This window comes from Notolabrus celidotus, chromosome 5 (assembly GCF_009762535.1).
Source record: "Notolabrus celidotus isolate fNotCel1 chromosome 5, fNotCel1.pri, whole genome shotgun sequence".
Classification (NCBI taxonomy): Eukaryota; Metazoa; Chordata; class Actinopteri; order Labriformes; family Labridae; genus Notolabrus; species Notolabrus celidotus.
The window spans coordinates 28,130,220-28,148,470 of NC_048276.1; the positions used below are offsets into that span (position 1 = coordinate 28,130,220).

The 18,251-nt window shown below is 43.1% G+C and overlaps 1 protein-coding gene across 1 annotated transcript; it reads right to left on the minus strand.

The window, feature by feature from the left end:
• Positions 1 to 2,892: 2,892 nt before the first annotated feature.
• lcp2a (lymphocyte cytosolic protein 2a) lies at positions 2,893 to 16,562 on the minus strand. Its single transcript, XM_034683390.1, has 22 exons — positions 16,427 to 16,562; positions 16,028 to 16,337; positions 15,079 to 15,141; positions 13,782 to 13,828; positions 13,608 to 13,673; positions 13,436 to 13,461; positions 13,268 to 13,302; positions 12,911 to 13,091; positions 12,641 to 12,726; positions 12,057 to 12,117; positions 10,577 to 10,654; positions 10,197 to 10,222; positions 9,888 to 9,907; positions 8,933 to 9,043; positions 8,674 to 8,692; positions 8,576 to 8,588; positions 8,405 to 8,492; positions 7,134 to 7,186; positions 6,632 to 6,714; positions 5,629 to 5,703; positions 5,208 to 5,357; positions 2,893 to 4,537 (listed from the first exon to the last, which is right to left on the minus strand). The coding sequence occupies exons 2-22, from the start codon at positions 16,103 to 16,105 to the stop codon at positions 4,400 to 4,402; spliced, it is 1,497 nt and encodes a 498-aa protein (XP_034539281.1). The 5' UTR covers positions 16,106 to 16,337; positions 16,427 to 16,562; the 3' UTR covers positions 2,893 to 4,399.
• Positions 16,563 to 18,251: the final 1,689 nt, after the last annotated feature.

The following is an 18,251-nucleotide window of genomic DNA, read 5'->3' on the forward strand; positions in this document are numbered from 1 at the left end:
GTGGTGTGACTTCAGATTTTTTAAATGTAAGAAATGTGCCTTGGCTCAAAAAAGGTTGAAAAACACTGGTTTACTATTTTCTTTTGGTTTGTTTTAGTTACAACTCCTCTCTAAGTCTCTAAACACTTTCTCTGTTTATGCATTTGTTAAAACAATGCACTCAAAATAAAAAATGACAAAAATAAAGTACAAAAAATATTAAAACCTGCATTTTTAAGAAAAAAATATTAAAATGTTTAAATTTTTTAGCTGCTGGGATGGCAAATGTTTGCTGTTTGCCTATAAATACCTGTGGGAGCTGCTGTGTCTTACAGTTAGGATTTTTCACAAAGATCAAACACATCCTGTTTCATAGTGAAGCAGAAAAACTGGTCCATGCATTTGTTTCCTCCAGGTTAGATTACTGTAATTCCCTTTTATCAGGCTGCCCTAATAAGTCTCATAGTGCCCTATTACCCCTCTAGAACACTACGCTCCCAACATGCAGGCCTGATCGTCATACCTGAAGTCTCTAACAGTAGTATGGAAGGTAGAGCCTTAAGTTATCAGGTACCTCTTTGATTAAGCTTATAGTTAGGGCTGGCTCAGGTTTCGACCAGCTCTTAGATATGCTGCGGTAGGCTTAGACTGCAGGGGGAACTGACACACTGGGATCCTGTATTTCTCTCTCTCTATCACTTACTTTAAGTCTTCCTGTCCCATTTAAGTTACTAGCCATAGACCTTTCTGGAGTCCCTGAGCTCCCTTGTCTCGTTGCTTCCTTTGAGTCATTGCCGTATATCTGCCAGACTCCAGCTGCTACAACTACTACTATCAGTGTCATCACTATCATCACTGCTACAATGCTAATCCCAGAATAGTCCGACTCCAACTACTATAACTGACACTTTCCTTCCTACCTGTTATCAACATTATTATTATAAATGCTAATATAAAACCTGTTGACTTTAACTGCCTTAAGCATTAAGGTCTGTTAGCATTAATCTTTTTGGTAAGTAGTACACAAACTTTCACCATCATTATCTGAAATCTAACCACGAGTCTGAAGGCAGCTGTTGTTGTTGTTGATGATCTCTGACAGCTTGAGTTTCTCTTCTATTAAAAAAAAATGTAAGTGTTTCCATGTTAATAAAACTACACCTGAAACGCTGAGTCTGTCTAGCCTGACCCTGAGCCTAACCTAAAGCCTGACCTTTGACCCATAAACCCTGTCATGAGTGTGTCTGCTGTGACACAGACAGGTTTCCTTCTTATCTGTTCACCAATGAAGACAGCCTGATTCAAACCTGTGTGTGTGTGTGGTGTGTGAGTGTGTGTGATGACAGTTGGCAGCAGCAGCAGTAATCTTCGCGCTGCGGTGCCTTCGAGGGCAACGCAGACAAAACAATACACAAAGTCAGAGCTATAACTGACAGACGATAGCTGGGATTATATTTGGTGTGTGTGTTTATGGGGGGTATAAGAGACTAGGGGCTCATGGGAAAAAATAATAGAAGAGAGTCAACTGTCAAATAAAGTGGAAATAATCTGAATCGGTAAGGGACATGGGTCAAACTGTAAAATCAAACAAAGGTCCAATAAATGTTTATGTCAAACATGGTTTCTCATTACAACATTCTTATCATACTGGTTAACATTACAGTGTTCATGTTTCTGGCTACTTTACTGGAAATTAGTTATCTGCTGCTATTAAAGGAGGGGGTGTGGCATCATGATTGACAACTCTGTTGACCAATGAGGCTCCTGCAGCGCTGTGTGCACCGGATTATCAGAGTAGAGGAGGAACGGTGAGAGGAAACGTAACAAACACTAACACAAGAGTCAAAGAACTTTACATAACTGTGAGTGTCTGCTTAAAACCCACACAAGTATCAGTGATGTGGTGGACTGGACCCACGTGAGGGAGCTCTGACACTTTAAAGATAAGCTTCATACATGTTTTGGTTAGCGTCTGTCCTAACTACCGGCTCAGTCACTTTTCCCACTTCTTGTTGTGCCTTTGTTGCACCAGCACATCATGTCAGCGGCTGTGGAGGCGGTCTTTTAGCTTTAAAGCTCAAAATGGGCTGAAATGAAGTGACGCTGTCCGTTCAAAATAAAGTCAATGGTGTTGCTGCATTAGTTGTGATGCAATCAAGGTGCAAAATTAACATGTTTTTTTATTGTGTGCCATGTTGTCCTTTCAGCCCACCGTAGTTAAGCCACCACAGCTTCTTCCTGCTTCCTGCTGCAGATGGAAAATAACAGCACTACCACCACGCTGCTGAACGACACATCTCACTTTAAAAGACTGTGGTAGAAACAAGCGGCAACCTCCGTCTGAGAGAATTGAAGCCAATGCGTAGGTGTTACAAACTGCCGTTCCTCAAGTATCCACTTGAAGCTGGCTCTGGAAGTACCACATACACACCAATTCAAAAAAGCAGATCTTTACAGCAGAAATAAAGATGCTTACAACCTGTACAAAAAATGAGTGTAGTCTAGATAGCTCATTTCTCAATCGGCATACACTGTACGGGGGATGAATTTTTTCATTATTTTTCCATTATGAGAGGCACAGCTGACTTGACTGACAGGCGGGAACACTGTAGCTTTTAGGGCGCTCAAAGCCTGCCTCTTTACCTCACACTAGATCCACAGATGTTAGGTTGAGTTCAACATTTCCAATATGGCACCCGCTGATGATTGGCTTCAAAACAGGGCTTCAGAAACAGAGGGGTGACATCACGGATACAATACATCCAGTAATTATAAAGTCTATGGGCAGAAACTGGTTTTGAAACAAAAAATGTGATAATTGTGATAAACTTTTGAAATTCAGGATTAAAAATAAATAATGTGATTGCCCTAAATATTCAGATCCTCCACTGTAACAGAAAGCAGAACTCTGTAGATGTTTTCAGGATGTTTTAATGAAGACGGGCGACACATTTACAGTGAATTCAAAATGATGTGTACAGTGAAGTTTGAATCCTGGATGCTCGCTCTTTGCTTAAACTAAACTAAACTGCATGCATCTTTCTTCAGAGCCAGAGCAGTTAACAGTTTGATAGTTTGATTTATTACAGCTAAATGTTTAAAAATGATAAAGCATTCCAGCAAAAAGATGCTGCAGAGCCCCTGAAGTCCCATGAGGTGATGATTTTTATCTCGAGCACACAAGTCATTCACCTGTGGTAACGATTCCACCTTCCATCATTCATCCTTACAGAGTGTATATCCTGCTCATGTTCAGTCTTCATCTGGTCCCTCTGATAGCTCTGTAGCAGCTTCACATGATTTAAAACTCAAACACTCTTTACTGATCTCAAGCTGCTGTCTTTGAAAACACTCATTACAGCCTCTGTGTGAAACACTTCATTTCAGCTACTTTCTCTTTAAGGAGCATCAAAGGACTACAGATCACATCACTATGGAACCAAGCATACCGGAACCCTCTCTATTTATTAAAAGAACAGATGATGAAACATGGCCGAATGTTTTGGACCCTGAAAGTTTGTAAAGGGACAAAAATAATCCCCATCAACAAAGAACAGAGCAGGACGTCTCTGTTTGGTGAGTGTTACGTTTATTACGCCCTTGTAAGGAGGTTCACCAATCTGTGATGTCACAGTTTGAGTAAATCTTGTGTCCCTCTCTCGTATAATACTCGTGTGTCTTTTTGAAGAAGTCGTTCAGAGAAGCCTGCGGTTTCATCCTGAGGTTACGCCAACGCACCTTTACCCCATAGTCTGAAACCCTGCCCATGTTTAGTCTTGACATCAACTTTTAACTTCAGATCTGTTTATTAGCTATGAAAAAATATTAATTCACCTCTTTAAGTGTTGTTATCTGCCAGCATTTTTTATTATTGTATGAATACTGTAATTGATGTATCTTATGAGCCTTACACCGAGAATGGTACTTCAGAGTAACATAAGCGTCCTCTGCTGGTCAGAGTTGAGGGCTGCGCCTCACGTTGTGTACATTTGTAATGAGCGCTGCTAAAATAAACAGCGTGTTGAAGCCAAAGTGAATGTTCATGTCAGGTTCATCACACACGCCTCCCAAACGACTTATCCTGTGAGCTCAAGATAGAAACAATCACCTCTGAGGGACCGTAGGGGCTCTGTGTTATACCCAAAGAAGCCTGAAGCAGAGATAAAACTAAAAGACTTTAAAGTCAGAACATGTCAGAGAAGAGTCCAAAACCCTTAACCGTTATGAAACAGTGTCGACGTAAAACTAGAAACTGAAAAAATACACAAACAAAGCAAACTGTGCAAAAGAGTGACATCATCACTTCATCACACCTCCTGAGCACGTCTGAGGTGCACAGTTTTCTCTACCCTGCCTGTCGGGCTCCCAAATTCAGTTTGACTCATGCAATCTGATCCGTTCTGATGGGTTGGGACCAGTTCTATCCGTTCATGTAGTACCCGGCTGGGTCTGACAGCAGACACTGGTTCTGCTGGCCTGAACGTCTGTTTTTCGCGTCGATGAGGAGCAGAGGAGACTGAGAGTAATGACTGATGATCTCACTCACTGAAGGGAAAGACTGCACACACACACGCACACACACACACAGACACACACACACACACACACACACACACACACACGATTAAAAGAGTTCTCAACAATACATTGTTTTTGGCAAGAATTAACGTGTCTTAGCACCTTTTCTAAAGTCCTATAGGGGCTGCTCAGAAAACGAGAACATTAACTGTATACATTAAAGTTGACTTAAAGAAAACTTTAACCTCAGGATTTTTAAAATGAGTCCTAGAACCTGCATCTCCCCCAGTGTCCACTAGAGTGTGTCTCCTGCATTGAGTCAGTCCCCATAGAGCCCCAATGTTAAAATGTTAAAGCAGAAATAAACATGTTTACAGCCTGGTACAAAAACAGTTGGGTCTCTATAGCTAATTTCTCTATTCATGACAACTATACGGCTGAATGTATATACAACTCACATGTTTACATTAGATTAAGGATTAAAGGGTGGTAGGATTAGGGGCGTGGCCTCTTTGACCGACAGGTGGCTATGTTTCAGTTGTTAGCCGGGTGGCTTTTTTCTAGATTAGCAGGAAGTTAGCTGAAGTCAGCATTTCCATTATTGCAATGTCCATCTTTATACCTCTTTAACACCTCCTCAGAAGCCATGGTGTGACTCAGCAGATACCTGTGTTACCTGATGTAAGATGTAAGATGTGCTCCGTGTTTACCTCCTGCACTTTGAGTCCGGTTCCCAGCAGGAACTGATGGTTCTGCTGTCTGATCTGGATGTTGAACACTTTGTCCTGGTAGAACACCATCAGGGTGAACGGCTGATTGGCCAGCTGCCGTGTGGAGTCCCTCACCAGGTACGCCCCGTCCTCAACACACACAAGCACACAGAGAGAGAGAGAGAGAGAGAGAGATCCTTTGAAACTTAAAAGTAGATGTTTCTGATAATACTTGTGTACTATAACGTGAATATCATTTAAGAAACAGGACTCTTGCAACAAGGTCTTTTATTTTATTATCATAAAAAAAGGCAAAAACGATACTACCCCAAATCGTTCTGAAGGTTAAATAAATTCATGTGTCACCGAAAATGTAAAGGAAATTTGTACAAACATAGAGTTAACTTTTTCAATGTGGTACCTTGTTGACTCTCTTCAGACATCCCTCTGCCTGACCTCTGGTCACTTTACCCACATACCAACGACCGTCCATCTCCTACACACACACACACACACACACACACACACACACACACACACACACACACACACACACACACACACTGTTGTTAAAAATATATATATGGCAAAAAAGACTACAGCACCACCTGCTGTTCACTTTGAGCAACATCCACACAGAGACCCTGATCTGCAGGTTTAATATTCACGGAATAAAAGTTTGTTTAAAAAGAAATCCATCAAAGGAGCTGAGGTTATAAACCACACCGGAAATCTGGATTTGATGCCTCAATGTTTTTTTGTTTTTTTTTTAAAAGGAGGATATTTTTCAAAAATGAAAACACTCCTGCACAGTGGCGGTTCTAGACCAATTTTACTGGGGGGGCCAGGCTGGGGCCAAGGGTGTTGTCAGAGGGACACATTCAACCCTGACAAAAGAGACTGAGAAGGGCAAGGACCAGCTGAAAACAAACTGGCGAAACATAAGTGCATCCCTATAGACATATATACTACTGTGTACTATATCAAAATGCAGACTGACAGCAGCTGTTTGGCCGTCTACACTCAACATGAGTCCCTTAGCGCTCTAAGGAACTGGAACCAAGTGCCACACGCATGTGTTCCACCTGTAACATCTGCACGATACCGAAGCTTTTTTTATTGTATAATATTTGTTTGGAGGGGGGGCCAGAGGGGGGGCCAGGTTCAGTTTTACAGGGGCACCGGCCCCAGTGTGCCCCTCGCCAGAACCGCAACTGCTCCTGCACCGTAAGCACACGTCTGAGAGGTGAGAGCAGTTCTGCATTAGTAGGGCGGTCTAACAAAGTGAGGACATTTTTTGCTGTATGAGCACTTTTCCACAAAGGTAAGACATTTCTGTTTTATGAGGACGTTTATATCCGTAGTTTGGGGACATATCTGTAGTTTGGGTTCTTGAGTTGAAGAAAAACAAATGTGCATTTTACCTTTGTGCGGGGTGACATGGAAGGAGGAGGACGAAACGACTGTCTGTCTGATCCTAAGAAGCTTCCTCTGTGGTCCCCCATCCCTACACACGCACGCATGCGCACGCACGCACGCACGCACGCACGCACGCACGCACGCACGCACGCACACACACACACACACACACACACACAGAGTCAGTACAGTCCTTCCTGAGTTGTGGTGTGTTGGAGCGAGACTGCCCTCTAGTGTCTTTAGAGAGGCAGCACATGACAGCAGAGTTCAACTCTTCAATCTGGACCTGAAAAGTTCTGAATGTGATTGAGAAGTGTGTAAAATCATAGAACAGTCACTGATATTTAAATTATGAAACTACAAAGAACAGATGTTTTTCATAAGTTAACTGACACATGCAGATGTTTTCTCGTGTTTCTCTCCTTTCAGACCAGATCCTGTTTCTTTATCAGGGTTCATCATTAAACCAGATTAGAGTTTAGTGAAACACTGTTGGTGTTCTCTCACCTGGTTGCAGATTTGGAGGCAGAGATCCTGTTGAGGGAACATTTGGAGGCAGACTGCAGAAAGAAAACAGATGATACTTTTAGATTGAAATAAATTTAACCTGAGGAGTTCAGGTTGCTGACAGGGACATCCTGATTTGACTTTATATTCTGACACTAAAGTTCTGCAGTAAATAAAAACAAACACAGAGCTGCAGGGTTTGACAATAATGTGGAGGACAGGGGATCAAGGAGAGAGGAGGAAACATGGTAGAGAGAGAGAGGTGGATGATGTGTGGTTGCCCTTACAGGACTTAAGCCTCAGCACATGGGGCGCACAGTAAGGTTATACTGCAGGCAGTCAGCAGGGGCAGCTCTAAATGTTTTGGCTTCACAGTGAAGACTAACATTGTCCATTGTAACACAAAGTCTATGCTTCAAACTCAGGTGACGTCATGTTTTATCAAGAATCATAGCTTCATAATACTTTTTAAAATGACGGTATAAACAGACGCTCATTTCAGTGTCCTCAGTAAAATGAGTTGTATCTTGTACACCTGTGTAACTAATATACACGTATGAAATAGGAGGTATCACAACCAGAATATAGAGCTATAATCGAGCCAAAGCTTTGCCACTGCTCAGGCTGACAACGTCACTTTTTCCCCTTCTTCTCTGTCATTAGGTCAGAATCATGCACCTAAAGAAAACCGTGGTGTACGGTAACGTTCATAGAGTTTGTGGAGTGCTGGTTAGATCTCTTAACGCAAGACAGCAGGTGACCAGCACAGGTGACTGTCTGCAAAAAAGATCACAGGTAGTGGGTCTGTACCTCACTGATACCAATGTTACAGTAAGCTGAGCTCAACTACCTGTAGCTGACAGGATAACTCCTGCACATCATGACATCAACACAAAGGGAAACGGTTTAAACCTTCTCCCTCAGAGACCCCAGCCTGCATCAAACACACAGGGTTCTGTATTCTGGGTTTTACAGTATACGTGTTTTTGTTGATTCATGATGTTTATGCTCCATGTGCAGCGTCAGTCAGTCTGTAAAGCATGTCTGACTTCTGTTTGTGCCTCTCAGCTCATGGGTTCCTGTTGATAGCCCTTTATGAATTAGTGATGCTTTATAAAAACGGGATGAGTCGTTTCAGATCCAGCTGAGGGAGCAAATGTTGGATCACTTCAACTAAACCGGGCCAACCTCTGAACCCTGAGGGACTCCTCCAGATGGTTATAGTACATTATTTTGACTGTCGTCATTTTTATTTTGTTATTATTACATACCTGTCTCCGTGGCGGGACGGAGGCCCTGGGAGTCCAGGGCGGGGGGGCAGGTTTTTATGTTGCAGGGGGAAGGTATTGTGTTTAATAGCTGGAAGAGAGAAAGAAGAGGTTAAGGACTCTCATCTTTCTGTTTGTGGTTTTAATAAAGAGGTGAGGAGAATAAAGGCTCACCTTCATCGTTTATCTGCAGAGGAGAGGAAACAGAGAATCAGAGCTCATTCAGAACAAAGTCACCGCCAAAATAAAAACATGTCAGCAAAGAAACCTACCTCTCTCCTCCCATCAAATCTGCAAAAACAAAATACGACAAAAATCAGCTTATCATCAGAAAACACGACCCAGCTTAAAGATCGTCTTACAAAAGTCTGATAAGGAAGAATTAAAAATGATGATCGAAAAGGGAGAGAAATAAAAAACAACTTTAAAATCCCTCCCAGAACATCAAACACCTCTTGACATGAAAAGTGTTGTGTTTAAATTATGAATCATAATCTCTGAGGTGATCTGAAGAATGAGGTGTTTGAGTACCTGGCGGGGGCAGCTCTGGCCGAGGAGTTGCTCCTGCTGATGGACGAGGAGGGGGGAGGGAGGACCGGAGGTTTGGACCATGACGGAGGATCGGGGGTGTCCTGCTGAGGTCTGAACACAGACACAAACACAAATACAGACACATTTTGAGGTTCAGATCTAAGTGGTGTGCATTAGCTCTGATTTTGCTCAAAAGGGGAGGGTAACCAAGGTTACATGGGCCTGCCTTCAAATCTGATTGGCCAACCCCGATTCCATCCCAGCAACTTACACCATGTCTCAAAGGTGGGCTCTTTCAATCTTCAAAAATAGGGTAGAACTTGATTCTTGTTCTGAACACGGAGAGTTATTTGCTTTCACACGTTGTAGAGGTATGACAAGGTACTGCTAGTTAATCAGCATGGAGGACAGCCTCAGATATACAACACTGTATCCTCTGCATTAAAACAGACAGTGAACAAGCAGCAACAAAAGTAGGTAAGATACCTCACAGATAGGGCTGGGCGATAATTCGATAACAATAATTATCGTGATATAATTTTTCTCAATATAAATATAACAAATGTCCGATATAAATTAAATATAAATTAACCAGTCATTACACCCCACAACCACTAGATAGTAAGGTGGGCGCTAATGAGCCTTAAATGCTAATTGCCACCCAACATTAAACAGAAGAAGATAATATTGAACAGCCAATCATGTCGCAGGGTTAGAGGTAGGCAGGGTTTAAAGATGTTTGGAGCAGAATGTAAACACAGCTGAAACAAGCGACAGCGAAACTGAAGAAAACTGAAAACCTACCAGCTCAAAGCAGAGTCGCAAGTCTGACACTGTGTCGACTCTGCTTTAACTTTTACCTTAATACACTTCCTTAAATAAACTTTCAGGATGTGGGTAAATGAAGAGCACAGAGACAACTTCTGTGTGAGTGTGTCAGTCAGTGAATACTGACCTTGAGGAGTGTGTGCCAGGCTGTAAATAAAGAAAAACAGATTCAACAATGAAGACAAAAACTGAAGAGCATCCCCAAAAATCAAGCTGTTAGAGTCTAATGATCGGTCAGGTGTTCCTCAGGGCTCTCCTTTCAGTCTTCTGAAGTTTAAGTTTTCTATCTCACTAACAATCAAATAACACAACATCTTTCAAAGCCAATTACCAATTTAAGTTCAGTTAGATCAATATTGACTTTATTGATAACTCTCTATACAATTTGTGAACTCTAACCTACCCAGCTGACTATTGTGTATTTTGAAAATCTCACCGTGCCCAGTGTGTTCCGATGAGGTCCTGTGAGCAGGAGAAAAACTTGATGTTATTGTGGTTAAGTCATCACTTTATCAGATCAATAGATTTCCAATCATTCAAGGACCTGAATCCTTCACATTAATGTTATCTGCCTTTCATCATCCTTTTTTTTCAGCAAAGCCAGCAGCTGCAGGGAGAAGTGGAAAAACTCTTTCTGAAACTCAGAAATCAGAGGGGTCCATAAACCCACCATAACTCTGTTAGAAAGGCGATGCTGAGCGCATAAACAGACGGGTGATAAGTAAAACTGATGAAGAACAGAAAGGTGAACAGAAGGGATGACAGTAGTGATAGATGTTCTGTAAAAGAAGAAACTCTGTTCAGGTTCAGGTTTACCTCTGACGGGAGACTGGTTGGATCCTGGATCTCTGCCTGGTTTGTTCCCTCTGAAGATCTGAGGAGGTCCAGGAGGAACTGAGACCAATGACAGACAGAACAAACTTTATTACAGTGGTCTGCAGGGAAAGATAGACGACATGACAGCTCTTTAAAAAGAAGCTAAAACATGTAGAGCTCCCCCTGCTGACTGTTTGCAGTATTGCTCATAAGCCCAGCCTCCTACAAGTTAACAGATGGTACATGGGTGAAACTCTGAAAACAAACACAGGTCAAATAAACGTCTGTCATACATGGTTTCTGTCATTATAAGTAGTTCTTATGCTGATTTATGTCACAGTGTTCATGTTTCTGACTAGTTTAGTTCGATTCAGTCATTTGATGATATAGAATATATCTTTCTGTGCAAATGCAACAACTGTGCATGCAGCCTGTTACAGTCACTCTTGTCCTTACATTCTTCTTTCTTCATCATACTTTTTCAGATTTTTCAATGGCAGTTTGTTTAAGTTGTGACCTCCTTTGGCCTTTGGTTGGTGAGAATTGTGGACTGTTTTTCACAGTGAAATCTCCAACTTTAACTTTACTTGCATTACTGTTGCCTGGCAACCCCGCTTTGTTTTTATTTTTACTCATGCTCAGCTGGTTGAGCTGAAGCCGGCCTGCTCATCGACCGAACTGCTGGATATTCCTGCAGAACTCTGGAGATTTAGAACCGTAGAGGCAGAGGAGGCATAGAGCTACGTGGGAGGAGAGCTGGTATAGGAAGACGGAGGTTTATGGAGAGGAGATCGAAGCTGTGTCTCTCCTCTCTCATCATGGGCAACGTGAGATCTCTGACTAATAAGATGGACGGGCTAACAGGACTAGCCAGGAGTCAGTCAGAGTTTCAGGAATGTAGCATGTTGTGCTTCACGGAAACATGGATGCATCATGATATTCCCGACCACAACATCTCCATTGACGGCTTCCTGACTGTCCAGGCAGACCGGGATAGCAGCGAGAGCACTGTGGGCCTCCGACCATATTATCTGCACATGGAGATCTCACATGTCTTACTGGTAGCCGTTTACTGGTAGCACCCCTCTGCCAACCCGACTACGGCAACCAATGTTCTCAACGCTGCCATAGCCAGACTCCAGACAGACCACCAGAGTGCCCTCTTCCTGATCTACAGGGACTTCAGCCATTAATTTATTTTCAACATAGCTTATTATTGTATTTGTATAACTTATTGTGTATAGAGCAACTTTAATGACTGAATTTCCCTCCCCGGGATAATTAAAGTATCTCTGATCCTCATTCAGAAAAAAAAAAAAAAAAAGAGGGGGGGGGGGGGGGGGGGGCATCATGATTGACAGTTCTGTTGAACAATGAGGCTCCTGCAGTGCTGTGTGCACCGGATTAGAGTAGAGGAGAAACGGTTCACAGTCAAACGACAAGGGAAGCTGGAGGTGTGTGAACAGGAAATGCGACTTACGATTTCCTGATTGTCTTCCAGCGCAGTGAGGGGAGGGGTCTCTCCTGGAGGGCTCACCTGGCTGCAAGAGGAAGTTAAAGGTTCAAATTACTGAAGAGAGAGCAGCTGAGGAGGGATGAAGATGACTTAAAATATAAACCAATCAATTCATTCGTATTCATAAAGACTCAGACTCCATCCAGTACTCGACTGACAGACACACAACATCAACCCTCCATGACACTGAAACACTGCCTCTTTCAGCAAGACCAGACTCACTGAGACCAGAACCAGGCTCACTGAAACCAGCACAAAACTCTCAGAGACCAGCACCAGACTCTCAGAGACTAGAACCAGACTCTCTGAGACCAGCACCAGACTCACGGAGACCAACACCAGACTCACTGAGACCACCACCAAACTCGCTGAGACAAGTACAAGAATCTCTAGAGACCAGTACCAGACTCATCAGAGACCAGAACCAGACTCTGAGACCAGCCCTCTGCTGAGCCTGTTTTGGGCTCAGACGGAGGGATGGATGGAGGTGCAGAAACAGACCTGGATCTTCTCAAGTACAGAAGTTAGAAAAGTAAAAACTGACTCACGGTGCGGAGGGACGGTGCAGACAGGGAGGAGACTGAAGGGCGGGGACACACAACAGGGGGCGGGTCTCTGGATGATACGTGGTTATCTATGTACACACACACACATTACTGTGTATCTTCAGCAGTATAATGGATGATATACGGTGTGTTCAGAGTCTGGATTACTTTGATGTGTTAGAGTTTAAAAGTGTGTCAGATCTGAACAAGGACTCAAGGAGTTACAGACATCATAATGGGTATCCCTCAGTGTGAGCTCCCCCGGCTGGTTACCGATGTAATCTCCCATCGGCAGGTTGGTCAACATCTTGTGAGCCAGGTCCTCCGGAGGTTCGGTCGGAGGCGGCTCATAGTCGTTTGCTCCGTCCTGGTCCTCATTTGGGGACTCATAGTCCCCCCCGCTGCCCTCTTCATCACCGCTGTACGGACTCTCATAGTCATCATCAAACTCCTCCTGAGATACACAGATGGAGGAGGAGGAGGAGGAATCATCAACACCCAAATGACCACAAACCAACCCCCCTGAAGCATCCTGTAACAAGCCCAGATATCCTCTTCCTCCTCTTGAACACATTATTATCAGTTTCAGTCTGAATATGAAACAAAGAGACAAAAATCTGAAGGACATACAAACTCGTCTTCATCCCAACCCTCAGCCACGATCTCTGCAGAGGAGAGAGCAGACTTGTGTTAATCCCTGTGATTCAGAGTGATAGTGAGAGCAGAGACTCACTGCAGGAGAGTCAAAGTCAAACCAAGAATATGAAGTTTAGTGGACAGAGATCAACGAGGCCCTACCTGGCTCTTGATATTTTGGAGTCGTCCTATAAAAGATTAAAGAAGATATCAGTTTAATTTGTGCAACTTTATAACAATAAGTCTATGTTTACTGTGTTTATATAAAACATTTCATAGATCAAAGTGAGTAATTTCTCTAAAAACAAAAAATAGAATAAAAAACATCATTGACCTTTTTCCAAACAGTCCTCGCCTCTCCTCCTTTTTGCTGATCTCTGTACTGATCTTTGAGATCAACCTGTCATAAAACAAAGGTATAAATAAAGCTTATTCATACCTGTAGAGTGTGCGGTAACAATTAATCAAATCATGTGTGACATGAAACAGCAGATCATCAGACACTCACGGAGCGTGAAGCTTGGGGAACTTCTGCAGGTCGTTATCGCTCAGATTCTGAGAGACAGAGTAGAACACATCCTTATCTCCTTCATATCTCCTTACATCCTTCTCTACACCCTACTCTCCTTCTCTCCCAAGGCTGGGACTTCTTGACTACCTCACAATACCATGCATGTCAAGATACGCGGACAAATACAAATATATGACTTTACATTACTCTCCATGATTCACTGAAGGACTAAAGTGGAGCTGTGGGTCAGAACCACTGACTGTATAAACAATGGACACCGTGTCTCCTTCTCCACCCACTGCGAGAAGTGAAGCCAAAATACTGCCTCCGCAGTTCCTCCAGTGTCCGCTTGAGACAAAGAGCCAATCTCTAAAATAAACATGTTTACAGCCTGGTTAAAAACATGGCTCAGTTCTGGGGTACGTCTTTCACAACTTGTTAGTTTTGTAGATAGACTTACACGTTTTGTATAATTAGGGGAGTGGCTGACCTGACTGGCACTGTAGCTGTTAGCGAGGAGGCTAAAGGCCTGCCTCAACTCCACATGCTGCATTCATGTCACATGTCCGTCACACAGGAGAAATTAGTTATGGAGTTGGACAATGTACGTGAACGCCTTCTAAAGTCAGAACAACAATGTAATTGGTGCCCAACTTACCGACTTCACATCATGCTGGTTATCAACATGGCGGCAAACAATGTTTTGTTAAAGTTAAGGAACTTTTTATTTATTCACGTGTTGCACGTCAACATTTTGCTAAAATATAAATCATAACATGGTATCACCGTAGGTTGTCATCCTCATAGAATGACCCAGACTCGGTAGGAAAGTAATTTTTAAACATCAGTATTGTGTGTAAAATTTATTAACAAGTCAGGTATGTTAGCTAAAGCAACATTTTACCATGTATTAGCATCCCAGCTCGATTAAACAACCGGTAACATTAAACACAACTTTCAGAAGACCGATGCCCAGAAAAGGACATTTTTAATTCATCTAATGCATTGATATGAAGGATGGGGAAATCTATTTACTACAGTGAAAACAAAATGCTTAAAAAGCAGCAGCATCATCACACCTGTTCTCTACCTCCTCCTGATATTCTCCTCCTGTCCGTCACTCTATCTCAACTCCTCTTTTTATCTGCACCCTCATCTACTCATCCACTGTAATTTACATCTCTCTCTCCCTCTATACCTTCACCTCTCCTTCTCTACTTCATTCTCCTATTTTCTGCCCCCCCCCCCCCCCCCCCCCCCCCCCCCCTTCTCGCTAAGAGAGCCAAAAACTCACCACAAATCTGGATCCACTGATGGAGTTCTTCATTACCACTTTGTCACAGCCGGACAGATTCATCTGAAACCCCCCCAAACACCAGAGGGTTAGAGAGGGGAAGGAGGTCAAAGGTCATTCATGAGGTCGCGTTCATCCTCCCTCTGAACCCCTCCTTGTCCCCTTCTTTCATCCACCTCCACATTTTCCTTTTGTGACCTTCTCCCTTTCCCGTAAAAACAGTCAGTATGGAGAGCAACAGAAGGTGTTCTAGAATTCTGATATCAAAGCCAGAATTCCGGAATTTTGTCTCTGATCTCAGAATTCTGAGGAAAAGAAGAACATTCCGTGAAGAGGGTCAGACCTAAAAAAAACATTGTTGTCTGTAATCCTCTTTCACAGACCTCCATTTAAAAAACAAACATTGTAAAAGTAGATTTCTTCTCCTCTTGAGGACAGACCTGACAAAGCTTGACTTTTGACTAATCTGCATCATGATGTTGTTATTTCAGCAAACTTAAGACCCATTAATTACAAGAAAATCACAAGAACATACGTTTATGTTTCAGGTTCATACCGCTGAAGGAAGCCAGAGGAAGCCCCTGTGGAACTTACTGTTTACAGTGAAACTGAGACTCATCACTAACAGATTAACAGGCACTACTCTGGTTATTGAACCAAGAAATGACAGAGTACTGGACTGTAAACGATGCAGCACACAGAAAAAGGAAGTCGACCGTCGTGTCTATGTTCCAGAGAAATCTATACTCTGAAAGCTAACAAGCTACGTTAGCACCCCCCATGTTTGACTCCCTTGCTCTCCATCAAATCAGAGATCAGATGTGAGGGCAGTGAATGCTTTGGACTGAACAACTTCACCTATAAGCTCAGTAACTTGAAGCAGTCTTCTGTCTACAGCCAAGAAAAGAAGACAAAGAAAGAAAGGTGGAGAGTGTGGATGATGTCTCACCCTCTTCAGGTAGTCTGCCAACTGCTGGGGACTCCACCCCATCACCTCCGACCTCGACGGTGTCCGATCAGAGCTCATCCTGGGTCCTCCAGAGACTCTCAAAGATTGGACGTACAATCAGCCAGTGCGAAACCAAAGACCTCAGCTCTAATAAGACCAGTCCACCATCACCACACACCTGGAGAGGAGATATACGCTGTGTCTCTGAGGTCTTAAGAGCTTTATCTCCCTTTGCTTGTCCTGCTGCTTTTCTTCAGTGGGACGTCTGTTCTTCGACAGGCGGACAGGCCTCGATCCTCACCACTCCTTCCTGTTAGACACAAACACAACTTCTCTTAGAGACTCACTAAATATACGACAACCGTCTTCAGAGAGTTTAACTTCCTTAAAAGAACTCACCGCTGTCTTAAAGTTGGAGTCTTTACAAGAGAAGAAACCAGACAGAAAAGTTCAAGCCAACATGCCATCAAGGCACCAAAATGGCTTCCTTCTTTCTCTCTCTCTCTCTCTCTCTCTCTCTCTCTCTCTCTCTCTCTCTATCTTCTATTTGTATGTCAGTATATCTGCCTCTCTTTCCTCCCCTCTTCTCTCTCCCTCCTTCTCTCTCAGAGAGGAAGTGACTGTGCAGAGGGGGGTTAGTGAAGGCAGCATCCTCCTCCTCCTATCTGACCACAGAGCGGAACAGACGCTGCAGTTGCATGCACATGCTGCCACATGATGACAAACACTGAGCACAGACAGGAGGAAGAGACTGACTCTAGATCAGTCTGAGGGCTCACTGCCAACACTGAACGCTGAACCCGGGTCAGATTCAAGAACCAACACTGTCAGTAGATTCTTTGACTATGGTGAAGTTCGGCTGATTTAAAGGTGACGCCTTGCTTCAGGGAACTTGTACTGTAGCATGTTTTGGGGGAGAAATGACACTGTACTCACTTTATTCTTACCAAATATCAAATATCTGCTTAAATACGGAGAGCATGGGATATACAGTTTTCAAAATGTTAACAAAAGTGCAGTAAAACTATGCCAGAAGAACTTTGATATTTGAACTCAACAGCCAAACAAACAAACCGGCTGTTACTGACACTCAGTCTGATGAATGTTTGAACATTACTGGACTCAAATGTTCCTCTCAAACAGACAAACTCTCAGAGCCAGCAGCCTGAATGAGGACCAATCAGCTCCCAGGTGGCTTTAAAGCTCTAACAACCTTGATAACCAGCTTGGTGTGACAGTTTAACGTGATCTCTTTTGTTAGGTTCATTGAAGCCGGATCAGGAGAAGATATCTGGGATATGTTGAACTTGCTTTGAAATATATGCCTCAGAATAGACTGCGAAAGAGAACATTAAGGATCAATGAAGCTCAACTGATCACACTTTTCGATTTCCTCCCTCTTGTGTAACATTCATACTCGGGTGATGACATCTGTGTGTTTGAATAATTAAGTATTTTTAACTGTGTGTGTGTGTGTGTGTGTGTGTGTGTGTGTGTGTGTGTGTGTGTGTGTGTGTGTGTGTGTGTGTGTTTTTTTGCGGTCCATGAAGCATCTCCGTTGAGTCAAGCTCTGAAGCGTTCTGAGAAGAGACATCAAACTTCCTCTTCTTCTTCCTCCGTTGATCAAACTTGTTTCAGGCTGAACAAGACGCCAACAACAAATCAACACACCAACCAGACTCCAACAACAAAAACACACCAACAACACATCAACACACCAACAACACCAACAACACTAAAAACACTAACACACCAACAACACCAATGCACCAACGACACCAATGCACCAACAACAACAACACTAACAGCACTAACAACACACCAACAACACCAATGCACCAATGCACCAACAACACCAATGCACCAACAACGCCAATGCACCAACAGCATCAATGCACCAACAGCACCAATGCACCAACAACACCAATGCATCAACGACACCAACAACACTAACAGCACTAACAACACACCAACAACACCAATGCACCAACTCCAATGCACCAACAGCATCAATGCACCAACAGCACCAATGCACCAACAACACCAATGCACCAACAGCACCAATGCACCAACAACTCAAATGCACAGACAGCACCAACAACACTAACAGTACTAACAACACACCAACAACACCAATGCACCAACAACACCAATGCCTCAACACCAGTGCACCAACAACACCAATGCACCTAAAGCACCAATGCACCAGCAACACTAATGATAC

Bases quoted from the DNA above. Each gene is read 5' to 3' on its own strand.
- lcp2a (XM_034683390.1), bottom strand. From the start codon at position 16,105: ATGAGCTCTGATCGGACACCGTCGAGGTCGGAGGTGATGGGGTGGAGT. The intron at 13,829-15,078 runs GTGAGTTTTTGG...TCTGTCTCTCAG, and splicing joins TCAGTGGATCCAGATTTGTG to AATCTGAGCGATAACGACCT. The intron at 10,655-12,056 runs GTAAGTCGCATT...CATTGGTCTCAG, and splicing joins TGGAAGACAATCAGGAAATC to TTCCTCCTGGACCTCCTCAG.